Source organism: Hylobates moloch, unplaced genomic scaffold (assembly GCF_009828535.3).
Source record: "Hylobates moloch isolate HMO894 unplaced genomic scaffold, HMol_V3 SCAFFOLD_8, whole genome shotgun sequence".
NCBI lineage: Eukaryota > Metazoa > Chordata > Mammalia > Primates > Hylobatidae > Hylobates > Hylobates moloch.
This window is the reverse complement of record NW_026652283.1, coordinates 76,617,257-76,638,374: the sequence shown is the minus strand read 5'-3', so window position 1 is coordinate 76,638,374 and position 21,118 is coordinate 76,617,257. Positions and strand designations below refer to the sequence as shown.

Below are 21,118 nucleotides of genomic sequence, written 5' to 3'. Positions count from 1 at the left end.
ACACCCAGCCGTAAATTCTTTAAAGTATACGTTGCCCATACAGGAATTGGTGGAATCTTTGGGGTGCCTAACCCTGGGGCAAGAACAGGAAAGGAGACCCTCAAGCACAGGATTTAGAGTTGGGACCCAGATCAGCCCCATTAGACTAGAGGTTTCTGGGAACAGGCCGTATTTCCCCGCTGCACCTGGAGCCTTGCCTCTGTGTCTCCTTCAAAGATCCAGTGCTTCCTTACAAGACAATGAGCAGACAGGCCTGCTCCTCAGCACAGGCGTGAAAATCAAATTGTGTAAAGCGAATCCCATTGCAGAGAGGTCCAAAAGCTCACTGAGAAAGTTTAGGAGTTGGACTAGAAAGAATTCCAACCCAGTTCACTCTTTTTTTTTTTTTTGTAGTCAAAACTGGTCCAAGTGACCATGAAGCAGACTGAACCTCTGCTCCTGGAGAATGCTCCCAGCCCTGGGCCCCTAGCTGGCAGCCAGAGTGACATCTCAAATGGGTGGTTCGAGCTCAATTTCCTTGTTTGTAAAATGAAGGGGCTGGACTGAAAGCTCAGCATGGGCCCTCCTGGCCATGGGCCCTTGAGAGCTGACAGTGGAAGCTTCTATGTTCCACAATGCTAAGGTTCAGGATGCGAGGTTGAGGCCCTAGGATTTGGCCACATGGAACTGGAGACACCCACTTCCTGGGCTCACACCACCTTTCTTTATTTGTAATGAGTGGGACTCTTCCTCCCCATGGTGGTCCAGGCCCCAGAAGTGGCCCTGCAGTTGCAGGGGGCAGCCAAGTGTACAGGGTGGGCACAGCTCCTTCCATCAGAACTACAGCTCCACAGACCAGCAGGAAATCTCCACTCCTGGGGGCCCCTCCTGGTAATCCAGCCTGCGCTCTCTGAAATGGAAAGACAGACAGACAGGCAGGTGGTCAGCAAATCACAGGTGTGGTGGGAAAAGAGGGAGACAGCTGGGGACAGGAACATGGAGGGTAGGGAATCCTGGGGTCCCTCTAGAATTCCCTCCAGCACAGGCCAACAAGGCCCGGTCACCCAGAGCATTATCCTAGAGAAGCCAGTACGTGAGGTCTCCAGGATTTAGGCTCTGGGAGTTCAGGGTGTGGACAGGAAGAGGTTCCTACTGTCCCCAACCAACCCCAGGGATCTCAGGCCCATGTGTTTTCTGTGGGTCTGAGATGGCCATCCATCTTTTGTGGGGTCACTGAAAGCTGGCTTAGACACCTCTACAGCATCAACCTTCCACTAGACTGTGTCTAGTTCCTGGGCAAGGACAGGAGTGGGGCCCTGGAGAGCCTGGCTCCTGGCCTCCCAGTCCCCACCCCACCCCAGCCGGGCTCAGCGGTCTGCTTGTGCCGAGTCACCTGGTGGCAGAGTGGTCACTGCCCTGAACCCTCAGCATGCGTCTGCCGTCATCTGATGCTGCTGGAGATCCCCAGAGCACCTCCTGGTAAAACTGGCCTGAGATACAAAGGGTGGGTCAGTAAGGGTTAGAGACAGAGGGAGCCTGGGAGACACACGCAGGGGAGGGGCGCCGCCTGTTCCCAAGCACAGCTGGTTTCTGAGGAAGGCCTGGGCCCCGGCAATGGGCACAGTACCAAGGGTCCCTCCAACGTGGCTGGAGAAGCGGTCAGTGTCACGCAGAAGGAGCCGGAGCCCCTCCCCACGGCCATCCCAGAACAACAGGCCGATGGTCACTCTGTCTGGGTCACTGAGCAGCAGGAGACCCGTCTTGTCCATGGTCATCTTCAGGCTGTGGAAAGACCCAGCGTCTTGAGCAGGAAGGTAGAGACGTGTGCACGGAACCTCAGTAGTCAGGGTGGGGAGTGGGCTGGGCTTCCCCTCTTGTCCAGGAAGTCATGGAGTGGCCTTGGATGGGAAGGCCCTTAAATCTTCTGGATTTCAGTTTCCTCATCGGTAAAATAGGACCAAAGTTAACCTAATGATGTCTGGTTTCCCCATCACTTTTTCTCTTTCTCTTTTTTGGCAGGGCAGGCCGCAGTGCAGTGGTGTGATCTCAGCTCGCTGCAACCTGTGCCTCCTCAGCTCAAGTGATTCTCCCACCTCTACCTCCCAAGTAGCTGGTACTGCAGGTACATGCCACCATGCCCAGCTAATTTTTTTATTTTTAAGAGAGACAGGGTTTCACCATGTTGCCCAGGCTGGTCTCAAACTCCTGAGCTGAAGCAATCTGCCTGCCTCAGCATCCCAAGGTGCTGGGATTACAGGCGTGAGCCACTGCACCCGGCCTCCGGTTTTCTTAAATTCAGTTTGTCATAAATTAGTTTTATATGATTGAAGGAATTTCTCTGATGCATCCACTCCGTCCCTTTTGTTCTACAGCTGGTGTACTCTCTTTGGATGACTTGTGTTTAATCATGTGTTTAATGTCTAAAGGATAGGCCTCTTCTCATTCTGTCTCCTCAGTTTTTTAGTTAAAATAACCCTTGAAATTCTTGCCTTTCTGGTGTTCTCATGAACGTTAGGTTCCTTTAAGCATGTTGAATAAGACCCTGCTGTTACTCAGAGGTTATTTGAAACAAATTTTCCCTAAACATACACTGTTCTGTTGCTTCAATTCAATCTAAAAGATGTGGGGTTTTTTTTCTTTTCTTTTCTTTTTTTTTTTTTTGAGTAGGAGTCTCGCTCTGTTGCCCAGGCTGAAGTGCAGTGGCGCAATCTCAGCTCACTGCAACCTCCACCTCCTGGGTTCAAGCAATTCTCCTACCTCAGCCTCCCAAGTAGCTGGGATTACAGGCGTGCCACCACACCCAGCTAATTTTTGTATTTTTAGTAGAGACGGGGTTTCACCATGTTGGCCAGGCTGGTCTCCAATTCCTGACCTTAGGTGATCCACCTGCCTTGGCCTCCCAAAGTGCTGGGATTACAGGCATAAGCCACTGTGCCCGGCCTATTTTTCTTTATGTCTTCTGTAGCTCATGAAAGTATTTGGACTTTCTCTCCCTACAATTAATAAGATTTTACTTCTATTTCATTTTCTAGGCATAAAAATGCTATTGATTCTGGTGAATCTACCAGATAGCAAGGAATTTTAGATCTTTTTTTTTTTCCTTTTTTTGGAGATAGTGTCTCACTCTGTTGCCCAGGCTGGCGTGCAGTGGTATTAATTCAGCTCACTGCAACCTCCTTCTCCCAGGTTCAAGCAATTCTCAGCCTCCTGAGTAGCCAGGATTACAGGTGCCCGCCACCATACCTAGCTAGTTTTTGTATTCTTAGTAGAGACAGGGTTTCACTACGTTGGCCAGGCTAGTCTCAAACTCCCGGCCTCAAGTGATCCACCCGCCTCGGCCTCCCAAAGTGTTGGGATTACACTTGTGTTGGGTGTCATGAACCACCGTGCCCGGCCAACTTTTAGAACTTTTATTTATTTTTTGAGACACAGTCTCGCTCTGTTGCCCAGGCTGGAGTGCAGTGGAATGATCTTGGCTCACTGCAACCTCTGCCTCCCGGGTTCAAGTGATTCTCCTGTCTTGGCCTCTCGAGTAGCTGGGATCACAGGTGCACACTGCCACACCTGGCTAATTTTTGTATTTTAGTAGAGATGGGGTTTCACCGTGTTGCCCAGGCTGGTCTCAAACTCCTGAGCTCAGGCAATCCACCCACCTTGGCCTCCCAAAGTGGTGGGATTACAGGCGTGAGCCACCACACCGGGCCTGGATCTTTTATGAAATTGGGAAGGTTTTTGGGTGAGCCCTTGGATTAGCTGGGTGTGCACTCATCTGTCAAGTGCAAAGGAGTTCCCGCTGAGGGCTGGGTGAGGAAGGGCTGGACAAGGCTGTCCATACTTGGAAAAGGGTGAGCTGTGGCACAGGGCGGGGGCTTGGAGGCCACTGCCCACAGAGGACGAGGGCCTCAGCCCTTCCCCGAGGCCCCTCGTGATCTGCAAAGCTGGAAGACTGTCCCTGGAAGGCCACTGTGAAGCAGTGAGCTTCCTCACCCAGAAGAGGTGGCCTTCTGCCTCCATTATTCACCAGCTGCTCAGTATTTGAGGCTACTGACTTGTGTCTCCTTAGCAGAGCTCCAAGGATACGCTAAAGAGAATGCTGGTAACATGCTGTCAACAATGCTCTCCAGCTTCTCACTATTGTCATTGGAACATCATGTCACTACGTAGGCAGCACTGTCCCGCGGGGTGCCTGGGGGGCACTGTATCATCTGACAGCAAAGTGCTCCCAACTACACTCTCTCATTGGGTTCTCCCTCCAGCCTTCTGACTCTGGGCCAGGATGATTAATACTGGTTATTAGTGAAGAAACTGAGGCTCAGAGGGACTAAGCTGCCTGCCCAGGGTCACAAGGATTAGCAGCAGAGCTAGCTCCAAACCTCACTGTCTCCTGCATGGGATAGTGACCTGGGTTAGGTCCCCAGGACAACTCCTCAGTGCCCTCCGGAGCTGCAGGGGTATACAGCAGGGCTCTTGTCTCTTTGCCCCTCCTGTGAGTGTAGCCGCTCCATTCTCAGGTCCATGGCCTCAGGCCACCTGCTTGTACCATCATCAGCCACTGTAGCCTGAAGGGTCAACCCCTGCCCCGGGCTCCAGCCTGGGCCTTACCCGGGCATCACTGAGAACAGCGTCTCCTTCCACTTGTACGCAGAGCTTCTTCGGTTCCGAGTCACCACCACGTGTTCAGGGGATGCGTGAACCCGTACTGGGGGGTTCTTGAAGGTCACTTCGATCCATGAGAACCCAGCCTTCTCCCTCTCATACTGGCCAGTCACCTCAACCCCTGGGAGGACCAGACCAGAGAGGTCAAAGCTGGGCCCCAGCCAGGGCTGACACCGACCTGCACGGGGAGACCTCCCTGATCACACCCCCTGGAGTTCTGCAGCAGCTCCCTCCCTCATCAGGAGGGGCGCCCCTTTCTCAGCACTCCTTCACACTGGGGGCTGGCTCCCACAATCTCTCCACTGTCCCTTGGTGTCTAAGGCTTTGGAGGGGCCCCTAAATCCTTGGCGACAGCCACCCTCAGATGAGGCCTTTGAGAATTAACTTGTCTCCAGTCAATAAGCCTTCAGAACACCCCATGGAGCGCCTGGCCCTGAGCTAGATGCCGCAGCCAAGGGTAAGATGGAGAATCGGTGCTCCCTGCCCTCAGGAAAGACATTCCCAGGCCTGAGTGAGGAAGTGGGTGACACATGCATCTGAGGAATAAGAAAGCCGTGGATGTCCCTTGGCTTTGAGTGGGGCTGGGCAGTGGGGAGGTGAGCATTGCTGAGTGGAGTGTGTCCCCATGTCTGGTCCAGGATTGAAGGGGCGGGGCCCAGCCAGCACCCCTGTCTCTTCCTGCCATTCCCCTCATCCACACCTTCTAGGTCTCATCTTTTGGGGCTCTGTACTCTGCAGGCACTAACTCCTCCATCTGGAACATCCTCATGCTGGTCTCTGAGCACCCGCCAGGGCCCTGCCATCCCTGTGCGACCCCAGGCAGCTCCCCTGACCCTTGCCCCACCCTGGCTCCTCCTCTAGGCTCACCTCCACATGGCTGCCATGCTTATCTGTGCCTAGGCCACCCACACCTGCACACAAGGTGCCCAGCGGAACGTCCCTGGGGTGTCTGTGTGAGTATGTGCCCATGCCGGCGCTGGGAGGCAGGAGCATGCTATGATCTGGGAGGGGCCTGTGTGGGGCAAGCCTGCACGTGCTGTGTGTGTCTCTGTAGGCAGGTGGTGGGTGTGTGCCAGTGGTGTCTGCATCTCTCTGGGTGTGCCCCTCTCACCTTGCTCAGGGTCTGAGAGCAGGTTCACTGGCCCCTGGCGGTGTCTGGGGTCCACACAGAGCCGCTCCACGCTCTGCCCAGGCAGTGGCAGGATGGCAGAGGGAGCCTGTATGGGGGCTGGGACAGCCGGGGCACGGCTCCTGGAGCAGGAAGGGCAGGCTGGGGGCAAGGACGCGGAAGGGGGACAAGGGGGCTGGGAACGTACCTGGGGTTTGGGCTGTCATGGTTGTTTCTAAAAGAAGAAAAAGTCTGGGTTTAGGCAGCCCCTTCCTCAGGAGTGGGAGGTTGACGGAGGGAGCAGTGACTAGGTGTGGCCGGGTTCCCTCACTACTTCAACATCGAGACACGTGACAGGTCACTCCCCTCCCAGGATCCCCGTTAGGACAGGGCCTCTGGCCTTGGGGGCACCTTTGATTTTGGTGTTCATGACACGAGACACAGCTGGATCTGGATTTGAGGTGGCTGGTGGTGCTAAAGCAGGCGCTAGGGCAGGAACATCCGGAAACAGAAAGGAGCAGAAAGGCAGTCAGGAGGCAAGCAACCAGCGGCGCAGCCACCGCTGTCACCAAGCTCCAGCCCCCCATCCTGCCACACATACACTCCACCTAGAATGGCCTTTGTCACAGGAGATTTTCAAACAGAAGAGCATGCTGTCAGGGATAAGTCCAGCCTTGCTCTGCAGCTGCATTCGAGTGCAGATTTGGGGATCAGAAAACAGTTCGAGGGATCTCTGTTGGCTTTCTGAACGGAGGAAGCCCTCCCTTCCTAGAAGGTTTCCTCATGAGTCAACCTCTAGAGTATAGTGGATCCTACTCAGTGAAAGTAAAGGACAGGTGAAGTGCTGCCTTGGGGAGGGAAGGCCTGATGTTCATACACTGGGTAGTGGGGAGAGGGGCCTTCAGAGAGAGGAAGCTGGTAAGGACTGCTCCAAAGAGCGCTGTGACGTGCATGCTTGGCCAGTCCCTGCCCCTCTTAGGGCCTAGGGTCCCCTCTGAACAAGGAGTGTGGGAGAGGCTGCTCTGTCATGGCCTGTGGTCTGACAACCTAGGGGCAGCTAAAGGACCTGGGTGAGCTCGCATCTGAGGAGATGAGATGCTGAGGACGGGGCAGGGGGCAGCTGCAAAGAGCTGGGAAGGCGAGGACACCTCCTTAGGAAATGCACTCCCACCCCAGCCCCAGTAAATGATCCCAGGTTGAAATGACCCACAATTACTTCACATCATGCCCTCAGCAGCCGTCCCCGGCCTGGCCCTGTGGTGCGTGCTTTACCCCACCCCCCTCTATGGGGCAGGCTCAAGGACCACCGTGAGGAAACCAAGGCCCTCGCAGGGCCGGAAGGCGGCTTACAGACGGCCAGACGGCGGAAGGGGTGGAGAGCAGCATGGTCAGGAGCATCAGGAGGTCCTGGGAATCCAACTTGCCTGGGGCTGAGAACTCCAGGTCTGAAATTCATCCGGGAGATAGCAGCTCCAGCTTTGGAGAAATTGACAGATGCAGTCTTCTCTCAGGTGGGGTGTGGGTCCTCACAGCCAGGGCTTGAGATCCACCCAGGAGTGGGTGCGGAGAGGGCAGCTATGTCCCCTCTCCCCACACCCGGCCAACTTGGGGAGCCTCTCCCCCAACAGCTGGGAGATAATCAATGCTGGAACAATAATGGACCTCCCTCGAACTCCCCCCCAGGGATGTCATGCCTCCCCCTGACAGAACCCCTCAAACTACCTTGTCTACTCCATCCTCTTCTTGGAGAAAAGGAAGCCTCTGTGTGGTCAAGTCCTGATCAGATACAACTGAACTGAGGTCCGAGGGCTGTCACCAGCCAGAGGAGCTGGGCAAGGCACTACCCTCCACAGCCAGGACCGAGCCCAATCTGTCAATCTCCCCTCCCCCAACCTCCTACTTTGTCACCTGGTTTTGGTATTTTTGCTCCCTGGAGATAATATTTGAAGAAAGTGGAACCTGGAAATCAGTGGGACCTGGGTTTGCATCTTGCACCCACCTTCCTGTGGCCCCACTTGGATGGGGACTGTATTCCTAGTGCTGGGGACAGAGCCTGAGGCACAGCCAATATTTGAATGCACAGGCGACTAAATGCACCAGCGTGCTGGGTCAGATAACGCTGCCTCCTGGCAGCAGGGCTGGGCTGGAGAGGCCTGGGCGGACCTGGGCCCTGGCCAGCAACCTCACAGGGCTGGTGCCCTGGACCCTGTGTTAGCAGACCACCACCCAGCACAGCCTTTGAGGATGTTCGCTGCTTACCTGAGTGGACATTCCTGTTTCTACTTTCTGGATAAAACAAAGAGAGAGAGAGAGAGACAGACAGACAGACAGAGACACAGACAGACACCATCAGGGTGGTTTTCATCAATTTGAAGCGCTTGTGTTTAATCTTGCTACCCAATCCCGGACTATATCGTAGGTGCAATGAATTTGGGGAGATAGGCGACCCGGCTTCACTTTCCTCATCAGTGAATAGGCTGAATCTCCCAGGGGGAGTCTGTTGGGGGCACGGTTGGGGTCTTGGTCAGGATGCAGGGAAGATCGGGGAGGATGCAGGGAAGATCGGGGAGAATGCTGGGTCCAAACTCTGCTACCTGGGAGGCTGAGATCTCAACCCCACACCCACCGCCTTCCACGGGCTTCTCAGCAACTTGAGACTGCTCTTGGTCTTCGGGTTTGGTGACTACCATAGATGTGAGAGGTGTGACAAAGCTGTAGGCAAGCGATAAATTCAGTGCTTGGGTCCGGAGGGCCTGCTGATCAGCATCGGATGCGGAGACACTGTAGGTGGAGCACATCAGAGCTCAGGAGGTCCTTGAATTCGGGAACAGATTTTCCATCCAGCCCCTTCTGGGGAGGTCCCTCTGGGAGAATCTGGAGCTTGGACATGATACAAAGACCCCCGTCTCTCCATGCTTAGGCGGTCCCGTGCCACCTGTGCCTGCCCCCTAGTGACAGGCTTAGGGAGGTGCTGATGCACTCACGTTTGCTCCAGCAACTGCTGGATAGTCAGGTATGCCCAGAGCCTCTCCATGAAGTTGTGGAAGATATATTTGGGGCTCTGGAACTCTGCCTCCTGCTCTGCCACACTGGACTCCGTTTGGAAAGTGATGTTCTGTGTAGGCTGGAAAGAGGGGCCCAGCCAGGGCAGGAGCAGTGAGGGCCGGACATCTGCATCTGGCCTGGCAGTTCCGAGCTCTTCCATGATTGGAGCTGGGGCAGGTCCCACACACTGACTGCGAGGACTGCATTTCCTTTGAGTGGGGGTAAGGAGGGGGCTTAGGGATGCAAAGGGCTCAGTCACAGAACATACAGGGATGAGAAGGAGGTGAAAAGGTAGCAAAGTAGCCCAGGTACAACAAAGCAGGCACAGCGCCAGGACTCAAATCAGCCAAACCTCTGGAAGAAAGGGATGGGAAACCCAGGCCAGTGTAGAAACAGCAGCAGGAAGGATTTGCAAGTGCAGTGTGGAGCAGGAAGTGTATCTAGCTACAGCCTGCCCTTACCCCCAAAGGTGGGGGAAAGGGACAGAGAGGGAAGGACCTTCCCAGGGGTCAGAGGCAGAGTTGAGAACAGAACTCAGATGTCGTGGCTCCGGGTTTGGGGCTCCATCTACCCCAACGGCTGCCCCTGTCCAAGCTGGCCCCTCTGTGGCTGGCCACCGTGGGACAATGACAGGGAAGCGTGCACCCAAGCTCTGTGTGAACCTGCTCCCTCCTCCCTCGGGGAGGGGCCTGTGGTCTCAGACTGACCTAGCTCGCTGCCTGGGAAATGGGCTCCTAGGGCAGAGGAATCCCAGGCCTCTCCCACCAGAGCTCCCCGAGTGGCCAAGAGACCTTTTCACAACGTGGATCAGACCTGTGGTCTACTCCCACTGGAGCAGCCTGTCTCTCGCCCAGGGCCTGGCTGGCTTTCCAAAGCTTTGGCATACATAGGCTACCTGCATGAATTTCGCCCCATCCACACATACAGCTATTTAATTGATATTTTTCCTTAAATGAACTTTAAGTAGGCTAACAATTTTTACTTGGCTTTATACCCATAACATCTTAGATCTGGGCCGGGCACGGTGGCTCACGCCTGTAATCCCGGCACTTTGGGAGGCCAAGGTGGGCGGATCACAAGGTCAGGAGATTGAGACCACCCTGGCTAACACGGTGAAACCCCATCTCTACTAAAAATACAAAAAATTAGCCGGGCGTGGTGGTGGGTGCCGGTAGTCCTAGCTACTCGGGAGGCCGAGGCAGGAGAATGGCGTGAACCTGGGAGGTGGAGCTTGCAGTGAGCCGAGATAGAACCACTGCACTCCAGCCTGGGAGACAGAGCAAGACTCCATCTCAAAAAAAAAAAAAAAAAAAATCTTAGGTCTGAAGTTCAGATCATACTTTTCAGAATACACATTAAAATAAGTAAATAACCACTAAAACAAAGCCATGTCTGTCTGTGAACTCCCGAGTCACCTTGGGTTCTGTACTTTGGGAACCCACGGCCTCCAAGCTAAATCAGCTGCTGACATGTATGGAGTGCTTATCACTGGACATCAATCACAGTGACTTTATGAGGGGGGCATGAGACTTATTCCCATGTTTACATAGGAGGAAACTGCGGTACATGGAGATTAAGTGACTTCTCCATGTCTCCTATCTGGGAGGTGGCAGAGCTGGGTTTGAAGTCAGGCAGGGTGTCCACACAGCCTGTACCAACAGTCATGACACTTGGGGATTTGTCCTGAGACAAGGCCATGGGCCCCCAACGCCCACGGCTATTCTCTTCACACACGCTGCCCTCATGCCACAGGGGCCTAACATATTCCTCCATTGCCCCATCTGGACTCTTCCCACCTCCCACTTATCCCTTTGTCTCTGCTGGGCCTCCTCCAGGAAGCCCTCCCTGATCCCCAGGCCAGGCTGGGGCTCCTAGTGCTGCTCTCCTGAGTCCAGGGTTAGAGCCCAGCCTGTAGCTGGTTTGTGTGGTGATATGTCCTTGGGTTGTCTCTCCCATGAGGGCACGGAGGGGTCCAGCCTCATTCACTGCTGCATCCCAGGGCCTGAAGAAGGCTCTGCCGCAGAGCTCGTGCTCAGTTTCTCTTTATGGAATGACAGGGGATCCTTGGAAGGAGGCAGGGAAGGCTGGGCAAGGACAGGGTGCCACGTGGCAAGCTGGGCTCTTGGCCTGGTTGCAATGGGGCCCAGGGCAAGCTGCCTGCCCTGCCTAGAGCTCAGTCTGCTCATCTGTGAAATAGGAGCAGTCCTCTCTGTCCAATTGCAACCTGAGAGGGTTGTGGTACCAGGACAGGAGGGGATGACAACTAGGGAGGAATCCCTGCCCTCACCTGTGCTCACAGGTGCACAGACCGGCTGCCGAGGGCCTGTATGTGCTGGTCTCATGAGAATCACTCTATTGTCTCATTGAATCCCTGCCATGCCCCTCTGTCATCCACAGGCAGCAGAGGGGAAAGCTGGAGCTGGGCAGGTCTGGGATTTGAGTCCAGCCCCTCTGGCTGCACCCCTCCAGGGTGGCTCTGGACACACTCACCAGCTTCCCACTGACTGTGGCTGTGAGCACATCAGGCCCCTGGTCCTGGAGCTTCCCAGCCACCACCATCTCTGAGCCCTTGAAGAGGAGCCGGAAGTTGTTCTGAGTGACCTCCTCCACGGCATTGCTTGGGTACTCAAAGGTCACTGCTGTCAGCAGTGGGTTGGCCACTTCCTGATAGAAGTCCTGCAGGGTTGGGGGTGTCATAAAGGCTGGGCTTTATGACTGCCCACTTCTCTGTGCAGCCCACCTGGGGCACACTGGCACCTGGAGCTGCAGGGCGGAGTCTGAGTCCTCATGGATGCGTCGGGCCAGGCCGCCGTTGTCCAGTGCCAGCTTCTCCAGGAAGGCATAGCTGACGTCGAAGCCAAAGCCCAGGCAGAAGAGGCTGTACCGGCCACTTACAGCTTCTTGCACGTTCTTCTGGATGCTCCTGGGGTTAGTCTCCCCTGGACCCAGGGGTTTGGGATGAGGGCGAGAAAATAGTGATTTGCTCGATGAATATTTCTGGAACCTCAGAGCTGAGGGGCCTCAGTGACCCCCTCTCCCTGCCCAGGTCCCACAGCAAGCCCAAGTGCAGCCCCAGCCGCCTCCCCTGTGCAGCGTGCCCTGGAGTCGCGAGCAGGGCCCTCACCCACGGTGGGGTCGCCATCGGTGAGCAGGATGATGAGTGAGACACTCCCGTCGGGCAGCCGCTCCTCCTGGTTGCTGCTGTCCAGTAGCTGCACAGCCATCAGCATTGCATCATTGATGTTGGTCCCTGAGGAGCACACACTCTCAAGGTGGCCCCCAGCCAGGAGCCCTGGAAGCCCCTACCCTGCAGGGCCGCGGAGGCACTTACCTCCCAGGGCCTGGATGCCGGCAGCAAAGCTCCTGGCCTTGTTCACGTTCTCGGCTGAGGCTGGCACCAGTGATGGCCTCCACTGAATTGCTTCTGTACTGAAGACGATGAGGTTGAACTGGTCTCTGGGGCTGAGGTCATCCAGGATCTTGATTAGTGCTTCCCGGGTCTGGTCAGGGAGAGGAAATGTGGGTGCTTCAGAAGGGCTCCCCGAGGGCTCATGTGCCCTTGGGCTGGCATCCTTGGACTCCTGTCTCGGGGGTGAGGTCATGGTATCTACTCTAGGAACAGGGGCTGCCCTAGGCTCTGGCCAACCTTGGCTCCTGAGAGCCACCCGCCCCATGGTGCCGAAAGGTGAAGGAAGGGGGTCCGCCTGTCGGACCACAGCTGATAGTGTGAAGGGCCTGGGAGTTTTCAGGGCCCTGCCCTGGGCCACAGGACCTACCTGCTGGATTTTCCTGCCACTCATGGAGCCGCTCTTGTCAATGACAAAGACCACATTCTTGGGCATTGCGGTTAGGCCCTCGGGGGCAAAGTAGTGTACAAAGTAGCCGTTCTCGATCTGTGGCCAGAGTGAGACCCACCCAGGCCATCAGAGCTATGATTGTGCCCTATCCCCATTCAGCCCCCTTACCCCAAATTCTTGGGTTTCTGTGCTCTGTTCCAATCCCATTTCCATCCTACTGCTACCCTCCCCAAAACCTTGCCCTTTTTCAGGGCTCAGACCAGCCCCTTTCTTGCGGAAGCCTACCCTGCTCATGCATAGCTCACTAGAACTCTCCCTGCAACTTTTCCTTCTATTTGTTTTAGTATTTCAGATGGCTTATATTAAAAAGTTCAGACATCATAAACCTGACAACCATCAAAAGAGGGAAGACGGCCGGGCGTGGTGGCTCACGCCTGTAATCCCAGCACTTTGGAAGGCCGAGGTGGGCGGATCACGAGGTCAAGAGATCGAGACCATCCTGGCTAACACGGTGAAACCCCGTCTCTACTAAAAATACAAAAAATTAGCCGGGCGAGGTGGCAGGCGCCTGTAGTCCCAGCTACGCAGGAGGCTGAGGCAGGAGAATGGCGTGAACCCCAGGGGGGCGGAGCCTGCAGTGAGCCGAGATTGCGCCACTGCACTCCAGCCTGGGTGAAAGAGCGAGACTCCGTCTCAAAAAAAAAAAAAAAAAGAGGGAAGACTTCAAAAACATGGAGTAAAAGGGAAGTATAATAACAATGGCAGAAATGGCTGGGTGTGGTGAATCACGCCAGTAATTCCAGCACTTTGGGAGGCTTAGGTGGGAGGATCACTTGAGCCCAGGAATTCAAGACCAGCCTGGGCAATCTTGTCTCTACTGGAAAAAAAAAAAAAATTAGCCAGGTGTGGTGGTGCATGTGGGCAGTCCCAGCTACTAGGGAGGCTGAGGCAGGAGGATCTTTTGAACCTGGGAGTTTGACGGTGCAGTGAGCCATGATCATACCAAAATATAACAACAATAATAATGCCAGAAACTAGTGTGCAAGAGACTACTGCAAATGTGCGTAAAACTGAGTTGTGAGCCTCCTAGCAGCAGAGGCAAAGAGGGAAACCCCACAGAACAGCTCTTCTCAGAGACAAACCTTTTCTGCCTGGGAAAGGGAATAGTTTCAGGGACAACACAACTAAATCAGGTGTTTTCTGTCTGTGCCGGTCCCTGGTGCACACTGCTAAGTAAGGGTGGTTCTTTTCCTCTTCTAAAATACCCAAGCTCAGGCCCTTGGGGGTGGACAGACTTCCAGGCTGCTCTGCTCTTGCCTGGGGTCTACCCACCTGAATGGAGCCCCCGGAGATGGCCCGGTCCACATCATAGCGGATAATGAGGTTGCCGTCCAGGACTGTTTCTTGCTGTTCTGGGGACTTTTGCTGCTGGGAAAGTGTTGGCTTGAACCGGATGTGAGCCTGGAGGAATAATCCGGGCTGAAGTTGGGAGGAACAGCAAAGCCAGGCCAACAACACCCTCTACCCCTGTCTGTATACTGGGAAATCAGAATTCCAGGATGCAGCCTTGGGTCTGTATTCCAGGGCACTTTCTTTCAGGCTGAGTTATTGATGGACCACTCTCACGTAGGGGAGGGGTGTGATGAGCGCCCTGTTCCTGGAGCCGCGCAAACAGAGGCTGTTCCAGGATGTGTGCTGTCCAACCATCTCCTCCTCTCCACCTGGCCCCAGGACCCTCACATCAGTCTACTATCCAGCCCCTTCCCAGACAGATCTCAGGGCTCATACGAGGACCCCATAGTCCTTCTCTAGGCTTTGCCCTCCCCATCTGCCAAATGACAGCAAGGACGCAGAGATCTCAGGAGCCTCTCCAGCTCACAGCTCACAGGATGGAGAGCCCATCCTGCTTTCCAGAAATCCAGGCTCATAGGGCTGGCCTGAAGGCAGGGCCCTTGGTACCCTCACCTGCTGACCACAACAGGCCCACCTTGGTCTTATTCTGCCAGGTGGTGAGGGCGTCTACCAGCTGGTTGGTCATGAAGGTGCTCTCTGTCTCCAGGAAGCTGATGCCCTGGGGCTCAAAGATGTGAATGTCCATCTGGAGGCAAGATGTGGGTCCCTGGGTCAGCCAGGAGCCTGGGCTGGGGCTCACAGGAGGCCCAGGGACAAAGAGGGGCCGCCCTCAGCAGGTCAAGGGTCAAGCAGGAGGCCTCCCCGGAAGAGGTAGCAGCAGGTACCTGCAGGTGCTTGACCAGCTGTTGGGGCCGCACTTTCAGCAGCAGCTCATACACCCCCAAACGCCGCTTGAGCAGCTCCTCATAGACCAGCTCAAAGGTGATCTTGGCATTGGGAGCCACACTGACCGACACCTGGAACTGCTCCATGTTTCTCCCGGTGGCCCTGGGGGAGAAGGGCATCAGGCCTGCCCCTCCAGGACAGGGGGGGTAAGGCTGGTGGAGGTGGGAGCAGGACTAAGGGCCAAAGGCAAGGTGGCCTTTGTCTAGACCCTCCCCACCGAAGCTGCCCCCCGCCAGCTCACTTGACGAGGCCAGCGCTCTTTCCCTTGGCCACTGCTGCACTGTACTGTGCCTGGGCTTCAGCCTTCTCCTTGATGATCCCTGGGTAGGTCATGCCATCGATGATCCTGGGGGCAGAAGGGTGGGAGTTGTTGAGAGCCTGGTGGCAGGAGCCCATTCCACTCCTGCCTCCTCCAGAGAGCCTTTCTGGACTCGGTGTGCCTCTTGACACAGTGACTCCCATCTTTGCCTGAGCCCAGTGCCATTTATTATGCACCTACCGCATACAGGACCCTGTGCAGGGCACTCTGCAAAGTGCGCCAGGCCTCTAGCTCCTGGAGGTGTGTACAGTAACAGTAAGCATTCATTTTATAGAAGGGACGAAGGGGAGGCTGCAGAGGGGCAGGGCCGGGCTAAATCCTGTCTTCTCTCCACCTGTCCAGTCTGGCCCAAGCTGGCCCACATTCCCACCTGTCCCTTCCACTTCACGGACTGTTCCAGGGGAACCAGTTCATCACCAGCAAGAGCTCTCTGAGTCACACTTGTTCCCAGCCCTGCGTGCAGCCGTGTGGGGCCAGGACTGAGGAGGAAGGAGACGCAGGGCTGGAGGCTCTAAGCCCTTTCCCCCTACAGCAGTCTCCCCCATCCCTCCCACAAGAGGCAGGCACCCTATAGGGAGGCTGGCACATCTGGAAGGAAGTTTTGGACAATTGGTGGATGGGACTCTTGGGTGTGTGGACACACTCCTAGCAGCCATCCTTTGGGGGCTGAGAAAGAATGGCCCAGACCATTTCTCAGGGAGGAAAACGACTTCTCCAGAGCCTCCTTGTCGGGTGAGTAGGGATGTGCCTGGTCAACTTCGCCTGCTCCATCTGGGGGTGGTATGAAAGTGTAGGAGTGTGTGGCAGTGGGCAGGAGGGGGAGCAGCCAGAATGTCAGGACTACGCGTCCCTCCTGCCTGATCTTCCTGGTTATAATTTAACTCCAGCCCAGGATGGGGCTGGTGAGTGGGCAGTGGCGCTCCTCCCCCTGGGTAGGCAGTGCTTCATCTCTCCAGATGCCCAGCTGGGGCTCCTAGCCAGGTCAGGGAGCAGGGAACCTGCTCTCTGCTCCCCTAACTCATGCAGCAACAGGATCTGGGTCCAGAGAAGGCAAGTGACAGTCTTCAGCTCTCAGCAGATGCCACGGGCCTGGACCTGGCAACTGCTGACCCTGGCACCCATGTCGAAGGCTGACACAGCCCATGGGGCTTGCACTGCAAGCTGGGCAGCATAGGCCCGGGCTCTGGGTTAGGAAAAGTAGGGGCTGCTGTGGAGTGGGGGATGCGTGGGGCCTGACAGAGGAGACTAGCCCCCACTGCAGTTTTCCAGAGGCCGCAGTGTGGGACCTCGCATGAGAGACACTCCCTGTCTGCCCCACCATCGCCCTCTCTGTTTCTGGGAAGAGTCTTGCCCTTGTCCTAAATCACAGCTTTTCCTGGCAGCAAGGGACAGACAGCGTCCTGGTGCATTTAGTAAACATTGGAAACTGAGTTGGGAAGGGTAGGGGAGGGTGGCAGAGGACAAAGTGAGGACCATCACTGGCTCATAGAATTCAGAGAAACCTCAGGCATCTCTCATGCAGCCTGAGCAAAAATGTCCTCTGCAGGATCCCAGCTGGGGCATAACTAGGAGAACCCCCCTCAAGCCACTCTCCACTGTGGAGAAGCCAAGGGTCTAGGAGGTTTTCTGTACTTTGAGCTGGAATGTGCATTTTGGTGACTCCCTCTTGCCTGGTCTGGCCTCAGGAGGCCTTAAGTCTGTGCTCCTCAAAGGCAAAGTCACAAAGATGCTGTGGTTCTCTGCCTAACACCTGGACAGCACTTAGGGATGATGAATGGCTGGATGGAGGGAAGGACGGGGGCATCTTTGAGAATAAGTCCCTTGGCGAGCCCCTGTTCCTGTGTGACCCCCAGATGCAGGATGTACTCCTGAATATGTACACCCTGGCATGCCTTACTTCAAGAAGAGGGTTTGCTGGCACAGAGCAGATGGAGTCATAGCACCGGGGGGCGTAGAGAGGGGAGGAGGGTGGGAAGGCACCTACATGGAGAAGTTGGTGATGAAGGCTTTCTTGGGCAGCTCCATCTGGAAGGTGGCCTCCTGCACAGTATTGGCCCTATTGACCACTCGGCTGGTGACGACCGTGTGGGCAAATCGGGATGAGACCCTGGAGTCCACGGTGAGGCTGTAGATGTCGACGCCATTCTGGACCAGCAAAGAAGGGGGTTGCAGGGTTTCAATGCCACATAAGTTCGGGGTGACACTCTTCAAGAGTTGGCCCTGACTCTGGCTCCGGACCAAACCCTGGCTCCCAATCTGACTGAGCCACTGACCAAGCCTCAGGCTGAACCCAGTGAGGCATCTCATATGTGAACATTTGTCTTAGGTAAGAGGTAGCAGTGTGCTTCATTCCCCACCCTACAGCACCACAGGGCAGGGGCCATGTCCTTCTTGATCTATGGAGGCCCAGAGCGCCCCTTGGAGAAGAACAAGTATGCAGGGGGTGGAGCTGGTGAAGCCAGGGCCAGTGTCTGGGAGGGGCATCACATTCAGCCTTTGGGCAGGGGTGAGAGTGCTGGTGGCGTCAGGGAGCTTTGCATGCTGGCTTAGCTTTGCCCAGAAAAAGGGCAGTGACCAGGTCCTTTGATTTCTGGAGACTTTGGCCTCTGTGGCAACAGGGAAGCTCCCACCAGTCTTCCTAGAAGGAAGCCCCCGGAGCTGGGAGAATTCGGAGGTAGACTAGAGTCTGGTCTCTAAGAGTTGGGAATCTTCCTCTCTGCTCCGCAGTGGGCCCTCCCCAACTCGTCCCCCCTTCTGCAGGGCACTGCCCTAGTATGTGCCATTTGCCTCAAGGCCTGTGTCCCCCGAGGAGGGGCACACGGGCACCTCTTACCCATGGATTAGTAACTTGTGTGCGACATGCTCATGCGCACTGCACCAACTCTGCTCGGCTGCATGCGGCTGCCTGAATGCAGTTTGGCACAGAGGTGCCAAGTGGCTTGTTTATGTGCTTGGGTATTTGCTCTGCGACAAGCACTGTCCTAGGCACTTTATAGACACAATGGGTTTGGTTTTCACAATCGCCACCCTCTGAATAGGTCCTAGTATTACCCTGTTTTACAGATGAGGAAATTGAGACATAGACAGCATAAATCATTCCCGAGGTCACTTACTAAAAGGCAGTAGAGCCAGGCTTGTAAAACTGTATTTCCTCATTTGCAAAATGGAAATGATTGGATCATCCCCTCTATTAGGTGGGAGAATACCAATAAGGCCCTTGGGGTAGTGCCTGGCGGGAGATCTGCACCATTTTTTTGCACACACACTGATGCACACGCACTTGTGCTGACACGCTCGCACATGCGGAGGCTCTTCTCCACTTCCCAGGCATTCTCTCATCCCCCAGCTCACGCCACACCCATGGACGCTGGCTACCTTTTGGGCAGTGGTGGTCTGGTGGATGGCCAGCAGTGAAAGCAGGACCAGAACTTTGCTGCAGGTACAGACAGGCCTTGGGGGCTTCATCGTGGCTCCAGTGTCTGCCAGGAGGCTTCTGAACTTGATAGCAAGTGGGAAATGGATTAGTAACTTGTTTGCTGCCCCACCCACATGGGGGCAGGTTCTGGGAAATTGGGATCTACAAGCCAAAAACCACAGTGACCTCAGATAAGCAAATGACGAACGTCCTGTGGACCTTGGCTGGGGGCAGGAATGTATACCAAAGAAAGGTAGGCTCAGGTTGGAGTGGGGGTACGTGCCCCTTCTGAAAAGTGCAAAATCTTCACCAGGACCCTTCACACCAGGCATTCCACCAAGCTCCACAGGGCTGGGAGGGAATTGACAGTGAAGATGTCAGTCTGCTCTCCATAAGTCCAGCCTGGAGAGAAACAGGGGGGGATGGTGGGGAAGACTAGGGCTACAGGGCTACCCTAGCGGCTCCCTGGAGGAAGGGGGCTTGGCCACCAGGTAAGTGTGACTGGCTGATGGGAGGGCCCAAAGGCATGGAGTGACTCTGGGAGGTGTCTGTGTGGGGCAAGATCTAGAGTCAAGATAGATACACTGTATTTCTGAAGTGAGAGGTGCTGGGCACAGGGCGCCTCCTTCTCTCTCCTGGGGTCCCAGGCTGCTGTTTGGGTGCCATTAATCTAGCCAAGGCTTTAGGTTCAACCCCAGCAAGGCCCCCAAAACAAGAATGGCAATACAACTGAGTCATAAAGCTGCCACATCCTGTGGCACACAGGTCTCCATGCAGGGAGTTTAGACAGGACAGCATGGAACAGAAGACAGAGCTGACAGTGCCAGCAGCTCCTGAGGGGTGACTGGGGAGGCATTCGGTGGAGTGGAGGGAGCCCAGGAATCGCTGGTTGAGAGAGGGCAGAATGCTGTTGTCATGAGCAGTGTGATGCCGCCTCAGCCCAGACCCAGGGGAGCGCTGCCCAAAGGCCTGGGGTGGGTCCCGGCCTTGCTAAAGTTGAAGCGCTCTGCTCCTTGTCAAGTGGGATCGAGTGAGTACATATTATGCGCTCTGGGCACCGCTGGGGCTCGCGTTCCCTGGTGGCTCTGGGGAAGCCAGCTCCTGAGTCTGTGGCCACAGATGGGTAAAGATGAGTCATAAAAGTGTGGCCAGATGCCAAGTCCTGGATCAGGGAAGGAGGACGGCTCCGTGACACCAGCCCTGAGGGGGCCAGCTGCCTTGGGAACCTATCAGGGGCCTTGGGGCAGCCAGTGGCTTCCAGAGGCTGGGGAGGGTTTTCCCCACCAGTCCTGTCTCCATTAGAGGTGGCGGCAGGCCTGGATCAAAGGTGCCATAGACTGGAGCTATTTCTACATCTGCAAGGAAGACGCTCCCCTTCCTTAGCATGACTGGCCAGAAGCCTCATCTCTGCGCACGTCTCCACTGCTCACCCTTTTGGCTCTGGATATGATTGGGATTACACAGGGGAACACACACCTTCCAGTGTCTGGGGGAAGAGTCTCCCCATGGGGTCCAGCAAGTAGGACTGGGCCCTTCCTCACAGCAGGTCTGCTCCCTTGGGGCACAGAGCACAGGCCCAGCCCAGACCCAGGGCTATATAAGGAGACCAGGCTGGCTGCGACTGTGGGAAGCGTTCTGGGCAGCCAGAACCTCCTGGGACAGGAGGACATCCCCAGCAGGCGCCAGCCCCGAGCCAGGCACCACAAGCCCAGGCTCTGCCAGTCCAGCTCCGAAAGGAGCCAGTCAGCCTGTCCATGGTCATGGTCTTGCCATCACAATGGGACAGGCCTCTATGGGTCTTTTGAACCTGGCAGTTCCAGGTACACAGCGGACAGAGGACTGGAGAGGGAAGGGTCATGCAGGCTGAGAATCTGGTGTTCCATGCCCAGACAGCCTGGTTGGAGCAGAATGTGGGAGTCTTACCCCTGCTGTTTGGAAGAGACAGTAGCTCAGGAAACAGACTGCCAGAGAGGAATCTCAATCTGGCTTTGTCTTGGAGGGGACAAAAGCTGGGAGGAGGCAGTGTGAACAAAAGTGCAGGGAGAGGGGTTTTGAGGTCCCTAGGTGCTGCAGAGCCTGCAGGTCCTCAGAGGCTTCTCAGCAGCTTCTGTGGAAGCCAGGAGGAGAGGTGGGCCCCGAGACCCCACCCACTTCACTCTAAGCAGTGTCATCATGGCCTGCTTTATGGAATAGGCTCCAGCTCAACTCCCCTGTAGTATAAAAGGGGAAACTGAGGCTCAGAAGAGTCTGAAGTCACAGGTCAGCACTGGGTCTCCACGTCCAAGGCAGCATGTGGCAATGGCCGTAATAGCACCTGTGCTATCCCCTGGGATCCTCCTAAATAGACATGTTCCATGTTCCCACCCTGTCCTCCCTCTTAATAGTGGCCATAGCCAGGGACCAACCAACACCTTCTGACTGCCGGGGCCACGCGGGCATCCTCTTTATTGGTGCTTCCAAGTTGCTGGTGCAGAGCCCCTGGCTGAAGGGCCTGGACTGTG

At 55.7% G+C, this 21,118-nt stretch overlaps 1 protein-coding gene across 10 annotated transcripts in view; it reads right to left on the bottom strand.

The window, feature by feature from the left end:
* ITIH4 (inter-alpha-trypsin inhibitor heavy chain 4) overlaps positions 1-21,118 on the bottom strand; it is a 24,980-nt gene extending 3,862 nt beyond the window's left edge. For 4 of the 10 annotated variants that reach the window (XR_009214585.1, XR_009214588.1, XR_009214589.1 and 1 more), the window contains exons 1-21: positions 18,578-21,020; positions 17,187-17,347; positions 15,125-15,229; positions 14,823-14,985; positions 14,573-14,683; positions 13,918-14,046; positions 12,565-12,681; positions 12,120-12,288; positions 11,913-12,038; positions 11,546-11,727; positions 11,279-11,464; positions 8,728-8,867; positions 8,370-8,524; positions 8,003-8,029; positions 7,094-7,219; positions 6,155-6,229; positions 5,952-5,978; positions 5,747-5,863; positions 4,582-4,756; positions 1,607-1,761; positions 1-889 (exon numbers count right to left, since the gene is read on the bottom strand). The exon at positions 1-889 is cut by the window's left edge and continues 2,980 nt beyond it. Coding sequence is in view for 2 of the 10 variants with exons in the window: in XM_058442973.1 (XP_058298956.1) it covers positions 820-889; positions 1,373-1,469; positions 1,607-1,761; positions 4,582-4,756; positions 5,747-5,863; positions 5,952-5,978; positions 6,155-6,229; positions 7,094-7,219; positions 7,466-7,519; positions 7,652-7,702; positions 8,003-8,029; positions 8,370-8,524; positions 8,728-8,867; positions 11,279-11,464; positions 11,546-11,727; positions 11,913-12,038; positions 12,120-12,288; positions 12,565-12,681; positions 13,918-14,046; positions 14,573-14,683; positions 14,823-14,985; positions 15,125-15,229; positions 17,187-17,347; positions 18,578-18,949 (3,090 nt within the window). In the remaining 8 variants the exon portion in view is untranslated. The other 6 variants (XM_058442973.1, XR_009214591.1, XR_009214592.1 and 3 more) reach the window with 6 other exon arrangements.